We start from the raw sequence: 13969 nt of genomic DNA on the forward strand, positions 1-13969 counted from the left end.
GCTGGCACTCTGAAATCATTGGGGGCAATGTGTGGCTGGCACTCTGCAATCATTGGGGGCAATGTGTGGCTGGCACTCTGCAATCATTGGGGGCAATGTGTGGCTGGCACTCTGCAATCATTGGGTGCAATGTGTGGCTGGCACTCTGCAATCATTGGGGGCAATGTGTGGCTGGCACTCTGCAATTGGGGGCAATGTGTGGCTGGCACTCTGCAATTGGGGGCAATGTGTGGCTGGCACTCTGAAATCATTGGGGGCAATGTGTGGCTGGCACTCTGAAATCATTGGGGGAAATGTGTGGCTGGCACTCTGAAATCATTGGGGGCAATGTGTGGCTGGCACTCTGCAATTGGGGGCAATGTGTGGCTGGCACTCTGCAATTGGGGGCAATGTGTGGCTGGCACTCTGCAATTGGGGGCAATGTGTGGCTGGCACTCTGCAATCATTGGGGGCAATGTGTGGCTGGCACTCTGCAATCATTGGGGGCAATGTGTGGCTGGCACTCTGCAATCATTGGGGGCAATGTGTGGCTGGCACTCTGCAATCATTGGGGGCATTGTGTGGCTGGCACTCTGCAATCATTGGGGGCATTGTGTGGCTGGCACTCTGCAATCATTGGGGGCAATGTGTGGCTGGCACTCTGCAATCATTGGGGGCAATGCTGTGGCTGGCACTCTGCAATCATTAGGGGCAATGCTGTGGCTGGCACTCTGCAATCATTGGGGGTCCTTTCCTGTTCCTTGGGGGGTCCTGTCCTGTCCTTGGGGGTCCTGTTCCTTTGGGGGGTCCTGTCTTATCCTGAGGGGTCCTTTCCTGTCTTTGGGGGGTCCTGTCTTGCCCTGGGGGGTCCTGTTCTGTCCTACAAACACAGGCTGGCAGGCGGGTGGAGGGGGGCGTGCACAGCGGAGTGGCATCATGCAAGACATCTCACCAGCATAGGGAGAGTGCGCGGCGCGCACCAAGCACCCAGCCTAGGCGGCCAGACCTAAAGCGCATGCGGGAGTGGCGTCACATGGACAGTACTGACTGACTACCTAGCAGTCTGTCCACTGTGTGTCGGGGACCGGGACCGGACAGTGAGGAGGTTCCGGCGGCAGCGCAAGGCAAGGCACTGGCAGCAAGCATATGCCAGCCCAGCCAGCAAGCCAAGCAGCAGCACCAGCACTAATTTTTATTAATGCAATGGGATTAATTTGGGGGTTAATTTTTATTAATGCCAGGTGGGTTCATTTTTATTAATGCTATGTGGGTTCATTTTTATTAATGCTATGTGGGTTATGTGGGATATAATAAACAAATTCGATGAATTAATTGTATTGCACACACACACACACTCTCGCAGTTTACTGAAAAAGCATATACCTGGCGAGTAAAAATGCTGTCCCCCCCAGATTTGTGTGGGTTCCTACACCCTTGACACTACTTATTGCAATATTAAACTGCACATACACCTTAAGTCCTTTCTTACATGAATGTTTTGTAGAAAAATGCACAGTTAATGTAATCTGCACTGAGTTTTTGATACATGGCAGAAGGTGCATGCGCAACAAAGAAAGTACAGGAAGAACATAGCATACCCCATGATGGCATAAGATGGGGCTTATACAACTCAGGGAAGATCAGTAAAGGCTCATATATCTGTTCACAAAAAAAGCATTGCATAAAATGTATAGAACACGCTAAAAAAATAGTTATATCAGTAAAATCACATAAAAAGTCTTAAAACATTTTTTAATCAAGATGGTCGTGTTTTTGTTTTTTTTTTTTGAATAAAGTAGAGAAGGGTAAAACCCCTGTCCATTTATTTTTTTGCTGTGTGTACAATCTAGATATTTCCCTTCACTTTCTCTAAAGGAAAATATCTCTGATTGGATAAGAGGGAGAGCAAAAGTTCACTGCCCCATCTCTACACCTCATCAAATCAGAGAATGCTTTGCCATCATTGAGAAGCATTTTCAGAATGACGCCCATGCCAAGTGGCCGACCTCCTGTGTTAACAATGCAGCAGGGCAGCCACTCAGCACGGGACCCAAAGTGGAGATCACTGGAGTAGCGGTGATACTTCAGTGATTTCCAGCTTCTAGAAGGATCCCACAGGTATGGTGGGAAATTAATGAATGGGGAGAAATACCAGGAGGAAAACAGTCACATACACTGCTGTGCAAAACTTTTAGGCAGGTGTGAAAAAATTCTGTAAATGAAGAATGCTTTCAGAAATAGAAGTGTCAACAGTTTATGTTTTATCACATAACAAAATGGAAAGTAAATATACAGAAGAGAAATCCAAATTAAATCAATGTTTGGCATGACACCCTTTGCCTTCAAAACAGCATTGATTCCTCTAGGTCAGGGGTCTCAAACTGGTGGCCCTCCAGCTGTTGCAGAACTACAGTTCCCAACAGGTCCTCTGCCTATGAGGGTCATGCTTGTAACCGTCAGCCTTGCAATGCCTCATGGGAATTGCAGTTCTGCAACAGCTGGAGGGCCAGCAGTTTGAGACCCCGGCCTAGAGTCTAGGTATAGTGCCTTGAAAAAGTATTCATACCCCTTGAAATTTTCCACATTTTACAACCAAAAACGTAAATGTATTTAACCACTTAAGCCCCGGAGGATTGGGCTGCTCAAAGACCAGGTCCTGTTTTGCGATTCGGCACTGTGTGGGTTTAACGGACAATTGCGCGGTCGTGCGACGCTGTACCCAAATGAAATTGATGTCCTTTTTTCCCACAAACAGAGCTTTCTTTTGGTGGTATTTGATCACCTGTGCGATTTTAATTTTTTGTGCTATAAACAAAAAAAAGCGACAATTTTAAAAAATAATATTTTTCCCATTTTTTTATATGAAATTCTCAAAAAAAAAAAAAAAAAAAGTAAAAATCTAAATTTAACATTTTAGGCCAATTTGTTTTCTGCTACATATTTTTGGTAAAAAAAAAAATAAGCGTACCGGTACTTTGATTGGTTTGTGCAAAAGTTATTGCGTTTACTAACTACGGGAAAGATTTATGTCATTTCTATTGTTTTGTTTTTTTAACTAGTAATTGTTGCGATCCGCGTTTTTTTTTTGCGGGACTGCGACATTGCAGAGGACAGATCGGACCCCTCGCTGACATTTTTGACACTTTGGGAGTACCAGTGACATTACTACAGTAATCAGTGCTATAAATATGCACTAATTCTGTCAAAATGACACTGGCATGGAAGGGGTTAACTTTATTGGTGATCAAGGGGTTAAGAGTGTCCCTAGGGGCGTGGCTAGTGAAGTAATCACAGACACATACGATCCTACATAGCAGGATCGCATAGCCTCTGTCATTACTTCATTACTGTCATTACTCTGTCTTTCTCCCACTCCTGAGGGAGATCGCGAGCGGCCGGCGGAAATCGGAGCCGCCGGTCACACGTGTTGGCTAGGCAAGGAACGAGCGGGGACGGGATCGCGCCTGCGGCGGCGCGCGCTTGCCCCCTACAGGCTCTTTGGCAAGCGACGTAGTACTACGTCACTTTGCCTGTAAGCGGCTGCGTGCCGCAGTAAATGTACAGGAGGCGGTCGGCAAGTGGTTAATTGGGATTTTATCTGACAAACACAAAACACCACATAATTGTGACGTGGAAGGAAAATTACTTTTTCACATTTTTTTTTTACAAATAAATATCTAAAAAGTGTGGCGTGCATTTGTATTCAGCCCCCATTAGTCAATACTTTGTAGAACCATTTTTTGCTGCAGTTTCAGCTGCACGTCTTTTTGGGGATGTCTCTACCAGCTTTGTACATCTAGAGAATGGCATTTTTGCCCATTCTTCTTTGCAAAATCGCTCAAGCTCTGTCAGATTGGATGAAGAGCACCTGTGAACAGAAATTTTCAAGTCTTGGCACAGATTCTCAATAGGATTTAGGCCTAGACTTTGGGTCATTCTAACACATGAATATGCTTTGATCTAAACCATTTAATTGTAGCTCTGGCTGTATGTTTTCGGGTCACTGTCCTGCTGGAAGGTGAACTTCGCCCCAGTCTCAAGTCTATTGCAGAGTCTAACAGGTTTTCTTCTAAGATTGCCTTGTATTAGGATCCATCCATCTACCCATCAACTCTGACCAGCTTCCCTGTCCCTGCTAAAGAAAAGCATCCCACCATGTTTCACGGTGGAGATGGTTTGTTCAGGGTGATGTGCAGTGTTCGTTTTCCGCCACACAGCGTTTTGCTTTTAGGCCAGAAAGTTCAATTTTGTTCTCATCTGACCAAAACACCTCCTTCCACATGTTTGCGGTGGCCCCGGCATGGCTTCTCGCAAACAACAAATGGCACTTCCTATGGCTTTCTTTCAACAATGATGTTTTTCTTGCCACTCCTTCATAAAGACCAGACCTGTGGAATGCGTGACTAATAGTTGTCCTGCGAACAGATTCTCCCACCTGAGCTGTGGATCTTTGTAGCGCCTTCAGAGTTACCATAGGCCTCTTGGCTGCTTCTCTGATTATTGCTCTTTTTGCCCGGCCTGTCAGTTTAGGTGGACGGCCATGTCTTGGTAGGTTTGCAGTTGTGTCATACTCTTTCTATTTTCAGATGATGGATTGAACAGTGTTCTGTGATGTTCAAAGCTTGGGATATTTTTTTTTATAACCTAACCCTGCTTTAAACTTCTCCACAACTTTATCCCTGACCTATCTGGTGTGTTCCTTGGCCTTTATGATGCTGTTTGTTCACTAAAGTTCTCAAACAAACCTCTGAGGGCTTCACAGAACAGCTGTATTTATACTGAGATTAAATTACACACAGATGGACTCAGATGAATACAAATGCACACCACACTTTTCAGATATTTATTAAAAAAAAAAAATGTAAAACCATTTATAATTTTCCTTCCACTTCACAATTATGTGAAACTTTGTGTTGGTCCATCACATAAAATGCCAATAAAATACATTTATGTTTTTGGCTGCAACATGACAAAATGTGGAAAATGTCAAGGGGTATGAATACTTTTTCAAGAAACTGTACACTTGCCCAAAGTTTTTGAAGGAACTCCACAGGTAAGTTGTTCTAAACATCTTGGAGAACTAACCACAGATCTTCTGTGGATGTAGGCTGCCTCAAATCCTGTCTCTTCATTTAATCCCAGACAGACTCCATGATGTTGAGATAAGGGCTCTGTAGAGACCAAACCATCACTTTGAGGACTCCTTGTTCTTCCCTATGCTGAAGATAGTGCTTACTGATATTGGCTGTATGTTTGGGATCAATGTCATGCTGTAGAATATTACACTCCTCCCTGATGTTATGGCACGTTGGATAAGTATCTGCTTGTATTTCTTAGCATTGAGGACACCATTCATGCTGACAAAATCCCCAACTCCATTTGCAGAAATGCAGACCTAAACTTCCAAAGTACCACCATGCTGGCACTCACTGTTGCCGGCAGACACCTATTATTGTACCGCTCTACAGCCCTTCGGCAAACAAATTTTGACTCATCACTCTAGAGCACTTGCTGCCATTTTTTCTCCACCCCACTTCCTAAGTTTTCCTGAATAGTTGAGTCTCTTAGCCTTGTTTCCATGTTGGAGGTATGGCTTTTTTATGGCAATTCTTCCAAGAAGACAACTTCTGACCAGACTTCTCCTGACATTAGATGGGTGTACCTGGGTCCCACTGGTTTCTGCCAGTTCCGTACTGATGTCACTGCAGAAAATCATCCAACGTCAAAGGGAAGTAAGCATTGTAGGTCTTTCATCTGCTGTATTAGGTTTCCTTGGCTAATCAATGAATCTACGGTCCTCAACGTTACCGGTTTCTTTGTGCTTCTTCAAAAAAAATAAAAATTCAACAGCACATTGTGAAACCCTAGTCTGCTTTGAAATCTTTGCCTGGGGAGACTTTGCTTATGCAGTAGAACTACCTTGTGTCTTGACTCTGTGTTCAGTCTTGCCATGGTGTATGACCTGTGGCACGAAACGGTCTTCCACAACCTCACCTTAGTAGCAGAGTTTGGCTCTTCCTTACTCATTTTAAGCCTCTTACACAGCTGTTTCAGTTAATGACTGTATTTCAATATACATATGAAATTGATGATCATTAGCCCCTGCATGGTATAATTGGTTAATCATACACCTGACTCTAATCCTACAAAATCATTGACTTTGTGCAAATATACAAAGTGTGCCATTTTTAGAACTGATACTGGTTTGAAGCCAAAGTTTTGTAAATTATTAACATAATAAATTAATAAAAATAAACAATAATAATAATGGGGTTTTTGACTTACTGTAAAATCAATTTCTCTGATGTTGATTGACGGACACAGCTGCTGATCTTCATAACCATTGGGCTATACTGCCCCCTACAGGAGTAGGACACTAGGCAGAAAAAGAATCTGGCTAAGCCTATGGGCAGTCCCAGGGGGTATACTCCCCCTCTCTGCTATAGGTACTCAGTTTTGCTGCAAGCAGTGTCATAAGAATTACAACTCCACAGACAGCTGGGTACTGTGTCCGTCAATGAACATCAGAGAAATGGATATTACGGTAAGTCAAAAATCCCATTTTCTCTTTTGTTCAATGACAGACACAGCTCCTGATCTTCATAACCACTGGGACGTCCCAAAGCAGTGTTAGACATGAAGGGTGGGAACTGCAAAAAAAATCCGCTAGGCTAAACAGTAGCCAACCAGGCAACAGGAGATCAACCAAAACAACTGGAGCCCACCTGAAAAAAAACAATACACCCTCAAAGAGAATCAAGTCCTCAGCAGCCTGCAAACACTTGCGGCCAAAAGAAGCATCCGCAGATGCTAACACAGCCACTTTATAGAACTTTGTGAAAGTTTGCACCGACGACCAGGTGGCCGCTTTGCAAACCTGCGTCATGGATGCCTAATGACGGAAGGCCCAGGAGGCACTGTGCGCCCAAGTAGAGTGCGCCTTGAAAGGGAAAGGAGGAACCTGACCCTTTATGGAATAGGCCTGAGTCACCATCTATAAAAATATTTATTTAAACCCACGCTCTTTACGAAAAAAGTATATATAAAGGTGTGAATAAATAAAATAAGAATATGATGCAGCTGCTGTTGCACGAAGTAAAAACTTAGGTAAAATTATAAAATCAAAATTAAAACAGCTCTAGCATAAATACAATTGAATGTCAAAACAAAGACATTAAAAATATATAATGTGCGAATAGTGCTATAAATCATACAAGAAATCAATTAAAGTGAAAAAAAGTCCTTTCATTAAAGTGATCGATAAATTCCAAAGTGCTCCAGTGCAAGATAAAATATATAGGTGCTCCTGGTGACGGTGACCCCTCTCGGTTCCCCACTCACCAGAACAGCAGATAGAAATATCCTGAAATCAATGGGATATTGCACAAGGACTTCTATGGAATGCCACGTAGTACCAGGTGTTTTCTTAGATAGAGCTGGTCCGAGTCACCTCCATGGACCCCAAATTAGAAACAAAGGACCGCAAAGGACTGAGTCACTATCTGTCTGATCCATCTGGAAATGGTTGCAGAGGAAGCAGGCAACCCTTTCCAAGGCCCATCCATGAGCACAAACAGTGAGTCTGACTTCCTAAAAGACTCTGTATGTAGCTGCCAAGTACACCCTAATTGCCCGGACCACATCCAAGGCATACAAGGCAATTTCCTTCGGATATTTTGGCTTGGGACACAGGAAAGGCAACACAATGTCTTCATTCAACCTTTGGAAGGAATGACTGACATGGGGCAAAGAACCACCTTATCTCTGTGAACCACCAAGTAAGGTGAACGATAGGATAATGCCGCCAATTCCGACACCCTGTGCGCAGAGGTGATAGCCATCAAAAAAGCCACCTTCTGGGACAGCGTAAGCAGGGGAATCTCCCGAAGATTCTCAAAAAAAGGCTTCTGTAGGACCGAAAGCACCAAATTGAGGTCCCAAGGCGGCAACGGGGGACCGCACCGGAGGAACCAAATGTCGGACACCCTGAAGAAAGGTACGCACTAGGGAGTGTGTGGCCAAGGGTCATTGGAAGAAGACCGCCAAAGCTGATACCTGGCCCTGGATGGTACTCAATGCCAATTTCTGTTTAATCCTCCGTTGAAAGAAGGTCAAAATCAAAAGCCAACGAGATGGAGCGAGGATGAACCCCCAGAGACTCACACCGCGCAATGCACGTCTTCCAGGTACAGTGTAAGATCTTCCTAGAAGTAGATTTCCTAGCTTTTAACAGTGTTGGAATCACCGACTCAGATAAACCGCTATTCATCAGCACCTGGCGTTCAACAGCCAAGCCGTCAAAACCAGCGACTGTAAAGCAGGATGGAAGATTGGTCCTTGGGACAGCAGATCCTCCCTGAGAGGGAATGTCGGCGACCAGCCGCACCAGATCGGCGTACCAAGCCCAGCGAGGTCAGTCCGAAGAGAACAGGAATCCCTTCTGCCTCTATCATGCATAGGAGTCTTGGCAGAAGCTTGAGAGGAGGGAAGGCGTAAATCAGGCATACTAACCCCACGGTCACCAGCGCGTCTGAGGCGTCCGCCAGAGGATCCTGTGACCGAGCCACAAACCTCTGCACCTTTCTGTTGAGCCGAGACACCAAGAGATCCACCTCGGGGAAGCCCCACCGGAGACACAACTGATGAAACACCTCTGGATGAAGGGATCACTTGCCGACTGAGGTAATCCGCCTGCCAGTTTTCCACCCCGGGAATGTACATGGTGGAGAGGGCTGGAACGAACCTTTCGGCCCTCTCCGCCATGTCGGCTACCTCTCGAACCACCGGGACACTTTTTGTGCCCCCTTGGATTGACATAAGCCACGGTCCTGGCATTGTCTGATTGAATGCGCACTGGACATCCCTGAAGATGATCCATCCAATGGTCCAGGCACAGTCTGATTGCTTGGAATTACAAGACATTGATCGATACTCTGGACTCTTCCAGTGTCCAGATTCCCGGAGCAGAAATTTTGCAGAGGACCCCTCTCCAGCCGGAAAGGCTGGCATTCGTGGGTACCACTGTCCAATACAATGGGAGGAAGGATTTGCCCAGCTGAAGCGCTGGAGAATGAAGCCACCATATCAGGAACTCCTTCATTCCCCGGCTCAGCCGGATCTGCTTGTCCAGAGACTGTGGAGTCTTGTCCCATTTGGCCAGAATCTCCTTTTGTAAGGACATTATATGGAACTGTGCAAACGGTGAATAACGGCCTCAGTGCCGAACCAGCCAGAGTGTGCATATTGCGAGCCACAGCCTCCGCCTTCCTGACAGCCGGATCTTTAAAGACCAGGGACTCTTCAACGAGAATCATGGTTGCCTTGTTCAATCTGGAAGGGTCCACCACCGGTGGAATTGTCCACTTCTTAATAAGGGACTCCTAATAGGGGTAACACCTAGGAAATCGCTTAGGGACCCCAAGGGGACGCTTTGGTCGTTCCCACTCTTTAGCGTCAATTCTGTCAAAATAGGCGAGGAAAGGAAACACCTTTGCTGCTCTGGATGGCTTGCGAGTGCCAAACTGAACCTGCGCCTCCGTCGCAGCCTCCATCTTCAAGGTCTTACGCACAGATACAATCAGTGCTTCCACCAGTGCCTTTTTGTGCGCAGTTGCAGATGTGAAGGAATCATCCTGAGGATTCCAGGCGCGTGGTCCCAGACCCAGCAGGGTGACCCATGTCTGCGGCAGCTGAATCAGATTTAAGATCGGATGAGACAGATGAGGCAGGGGGTGCTTTTTGCTAGCCGTCGCCCGAAAACCCCGTCCACCCGGAAAACAAAAGGACTCCAGGACCGCCATCAGTTCATCGATGGATGGTTGGGACCTGGAGAGCCCTGCAGCCTCAGAGAGGGCATCAGGTGGGGAGATGTGCTCCAAAGACTCCATGAGTCACCAGGGGAACCCTACAAAAAGTGTAAAACACTGCAAGGGACAACCCCCACCGCACTGGCAGCACCATCCGGTCACCAGGCACAAGCACTAAGCGATCCTCAGCAGAGAGGGAGAGAACCCCACCAGACTCACCACCCAGCAGAAGCAGGCACCTGCAGCCATCAGTATAATATGCACTACATGTGCGGTGATCAGGAAGTGTAAAGATCTAGGCATCAGAACCAGGGAATGAGGAGGGGCTCCCACAGCCAAAATCGCTGCCACTATTTTCAATGGCAAACCCCTGCAAAATGGCTGCCTTGCCATCGAAATGGGGGGCCGTTGGCCAGGAGAAATGCTGCGACTCAGGCCGAGACCCGGTCATATGCGACCTTGCGAGGCATTTTACTCGCAGACCAGCCCTCGTCCAGTGTGGGCTATGTTGCTGCCAACTTAGTGCGGATCTGAGGTCTGCACGCGCTCACTGGCCAGACTGGGGTGACCACTAGATCTAGATTATCCAGCCCGTCGCACAATCCAGCAGTTCATTGTAGATCTCACAGGGAAAAAAAACAGGAGAAAAAATGTATATCTAAAACAATTTGCCAGGACCAGAGATCCCAGCAAGGAACTAGGTCCTTACTCCTAACTAGGCAGAAAAAAAAACTGAGTACCTATAACAGGGAGAGGGAGTATACCCCCTTGGACTGCCCATAGGCGTAGCCAGATTCTCTTTCTGCCTCGTGTTCTACTCCAGTTGGGGGCAGTATAACCCAATGGTTATGAAAATCAGGAACTGTGTCCGGCAATGAACGAAAGAGAGATATATTTTTTTAAAGCATTCTTCGGATTTGCCTAAAACATTTGCACAGTACTGTATCTTTGAGGAAAAAATGTCCTCTCAATTCTTCTCATATTATGGAGTGTTCCCTGCAGCGTTATGCAAAAGACACAAAACACTGCGGTGTCCTTTGGAGAGTCGATAGTGTTATCCGCAATCTCAGTAATACACGAGCAGCTTTTTAACACCATAATTATCGCTTAATGCTGCATTTATTGGAAGAAATTTAGTATAATGTTATACATGATTATTATTATTTTGACTGAGGTTGATCCAGTGATACAATGCTCAGAAGAGTGTGAAAGGGAAAAAATAATTATTGATAAATGCCTTTACATCTACCAAGTTACCTAGACATTCTTTTTTACCAAGTGTTAGAGTTAGTTGATGAAGAAAGAAAAGCACAAATTATTAAGAAATAATCCTCTTAAGGCCTAATACCGCAGTTTGGCAACTGCTTATACATCAGGCAACATTCATGGTAATAGCTGCAATTTCCGTTCCCAATTAATCATTAGTTTCACAATGACTAGTTATTTTGACGTTAAGCATTTGTGTCAAACTTATATCTTACGTCCTGATCCTCTTGCCAAAGGAACACGCTTTAGCATAATTGGGTACCACACATACAGGAGAGAGATGGTTTGTGTGACTCGGTCTACAGCTGTTGAGAATTTATATATCACAGCCTCATGTAACATGCAAAATTATCAGCCAGTTTGGGTTTATTGGGGCTGTACTGCCATAACATCTATAGAAAAACAATTTAAATAGGCAATATTTAACATTTTTGGTTGAAAAGACAGCTACTGATAAGCAGGGAATAAAAATTAGATTTACTTGTGTATCTGCAGCTAAACCGGTTTGCAATCTGCAGCAATCTGGCAGAAAATCCATCATCTGTTCCTGTAAGTCTTAGAATGCAGCAGAAAGGCTTTGATTCACCATACACCTGATGTAATATAAGAGTGTAATTTCACTTACACTGGTGGGCAAAAAGAACTCCCGTGCGGCTTCCCACAATAGTGTAGGGAGCCGTGCAAGGTACAGCGCGCCGGATTCCTGGCTTGCATTTCACTTGCAGCGTGTGACCTCACCGCGTGTTTTCCAACTTGATGCTTTTTGTCAGTTATTTGACATCTTCAGAAGATTCGCAGTAACTGAGGTCTTTGGTACTATCTAAATTTGCACAATACTGTTTTATGTTACACTGTATGAAGATTGAATATTGTTATTGCACATACCATTAACACATTATTCACTACTATAGCAAGCACTGGTGTCAGCATGGATTATTCCATCCAAGCTGCTTGTTTATACTTAGTGTAATTTGCCTATTTCAAGGGAAAATTTGAATGGGATATCCAACACATTTTTAATGGGATTATTCTTTTCTAGAAACTAGAAAAGAACTGAACAGGAATGAACTGACTTTGAAAATTAATATGATATTCAGGGATTTTTTATTAAAGCTCAGGGCATCTAAAAAAAAAAAAAAACCCACAAATAAATCCACACAAGAACTATTCATACATTAAAAAAATGAATTAATAAAACGAAGCTGAGATAGAGCATATATTTCAAGTGAATCTCTGCATGAACAGGGCTCCAAAGTAGTCATGTCAGTAAATAAAGTACATAGGGCACAGTTGCAGAGCAAGCATATATAGCAAAGAAGCCTATATGTATCCATTATTTCAGATTGTATCAGGTTAGTGGAATTGCAAAACAGACAAATATATGCGGCAAGAGATGAATATATGATGAGCAATGAAGCACTTGAGACACATGTAGTTTCTCAGTCATTCTAAAGAAACTTGTAATTAAGCCACATTGTGTTCACCATTTCAAAAGATGTCAAAATGTATGTTCATATATACTGATGCATACCCTACAGAGCAATCAAAGCAAGCATACATATAACAAGCAGGACAAAAGTGAAGTCAAGCAAATTGCATTGCAGTATATGGTCACTGCTTTTGTCCATTATATCAAATATTTGAATGTAAAGCTGGCCATAAAAAATTTGAATCTTGGCCGGTAAATCAAACCATGTATGGGCAGGCTGAATGATCTCAAGTTGATTGATCAACTTGGTTACAACCAGCCTGCTGAATTTTTCATGTGGATTATTGCAAGCAGCTGCTAGCAATTATCACAGAGTTCTGCCCCCCCAATCTGTGGTTGCAAGAAAGAAATTTGCTCCGTCTATGGCTATCCTAACACATTCATGCTCACATAGAACACAATGCCAGGGCAGATATAATTTATAATATCTAATTATAATTATATAATTATAATATATCATTTTTTTTGCTTTGTCTATATTTTTGTTTTTAGAAAATGCCCTAAACTTTCCTTTAAAAACAAATACCCTTATAAATCACATCTAAAATTTAGTTTTAATTACTACTTACTGGGTATATTCGAAAAGGTATGAAACGGAATCCCCCTTCTTCTGTGGAATACTCCATAAGCTTTCGGTTTATGGCCCAAAATTGGTCAAATTTATCTAGAACAACAAATTATTTAATACAGTTAGTTTTTGAACAGAACTTATTGAGAAATATGCTTACATGCAGAACATGATGTAGGACTCCAGTCAAAACATTTTCCTTGTGTGTTTAAATGAGAAAGAGTTAAGAGTGGAAGACTTAGAACCCCTGTCAGAGAAGATCACCTTCCTTATCAGGAGCCTAAAAAAGCAGGGAGAAATCTCCCCAGTCGGGACAAAAGCTGAGACTTCCACTTTGGCTTTTGAAAAAATGTTAAAAATACAGGTATTAGTGCTCAATTGTAAACCCCCCTTTATGGCTGAAAGGGAGCTTAGAGGTGCCCGATCCCGAATGTCTACAGAGGGTTTCATATAAGGGTTCACCCAAAAGCAGCTACTCCCAAAGCTTTCTGTCAAGATGGAGAGGACACAATCTTGTAGAAGCAAATTGAGCATCGGCAGCAGTTTTTATATACAGTGGCTGTATTCTCACATTGTTAAATGACATTTATGGAATAGCAAACCCACTTAGTATGGAGCAGCAGCAAGACCCATTACAGGATGTTAGCTGCTGGCCCCGTCTGGAATTCCGCAGTAAAACTTCCTTTTGGCAGTATTCAAATATCAGTCACATGGTCTTTACTAATCTACCTCATTTCGACAATAAGTCAGCAAGCAGATTTTTAGATGTGTCCTATTTCTGAGGAAGGAACTGGGTTACCATTCTGAAACGCACCAAAATAAGGGTAGATTACTCAAATTTTACATCTAATATTTCATTAT

The 13969-nt window shown here is 43.9% G+C and overlaps 1 protein-coding gene across 1 annotated transcript in view; it reads right to left on the bottom strand.

Moving 5' to 3' along the window:
- Window positions 1-13969, bottom strand: part of ATG5 (autophagy related 5) — a 362013-nt gene that overhangs the window by 195710 nt on the left and 152334 nt on the right. Inside the window, exon 6 of the mRNA XM_082249796.1 lies at window positions 13110-13204. Within this exon, the coding sequence (XP_082105922.1) occupies window positions 13110-13204 (95 nt within the window). The remainder of the gene's footprint in view (window positions 1-13109; window positions 13205-13969) is intronic.

The sequence above is a fragment of the Pelophylax lessonae genome (genome assembly GCF_965119305.1).
Source record: "Pelophylax lessonae genome assembly, chromosome: 3".
Taxonomy (NCBI): Eukaryota; Metazoa; Chordata; class Amphibia; order Anura; family Ranidae; genus Pelophylax; species Pelophylax lessonae.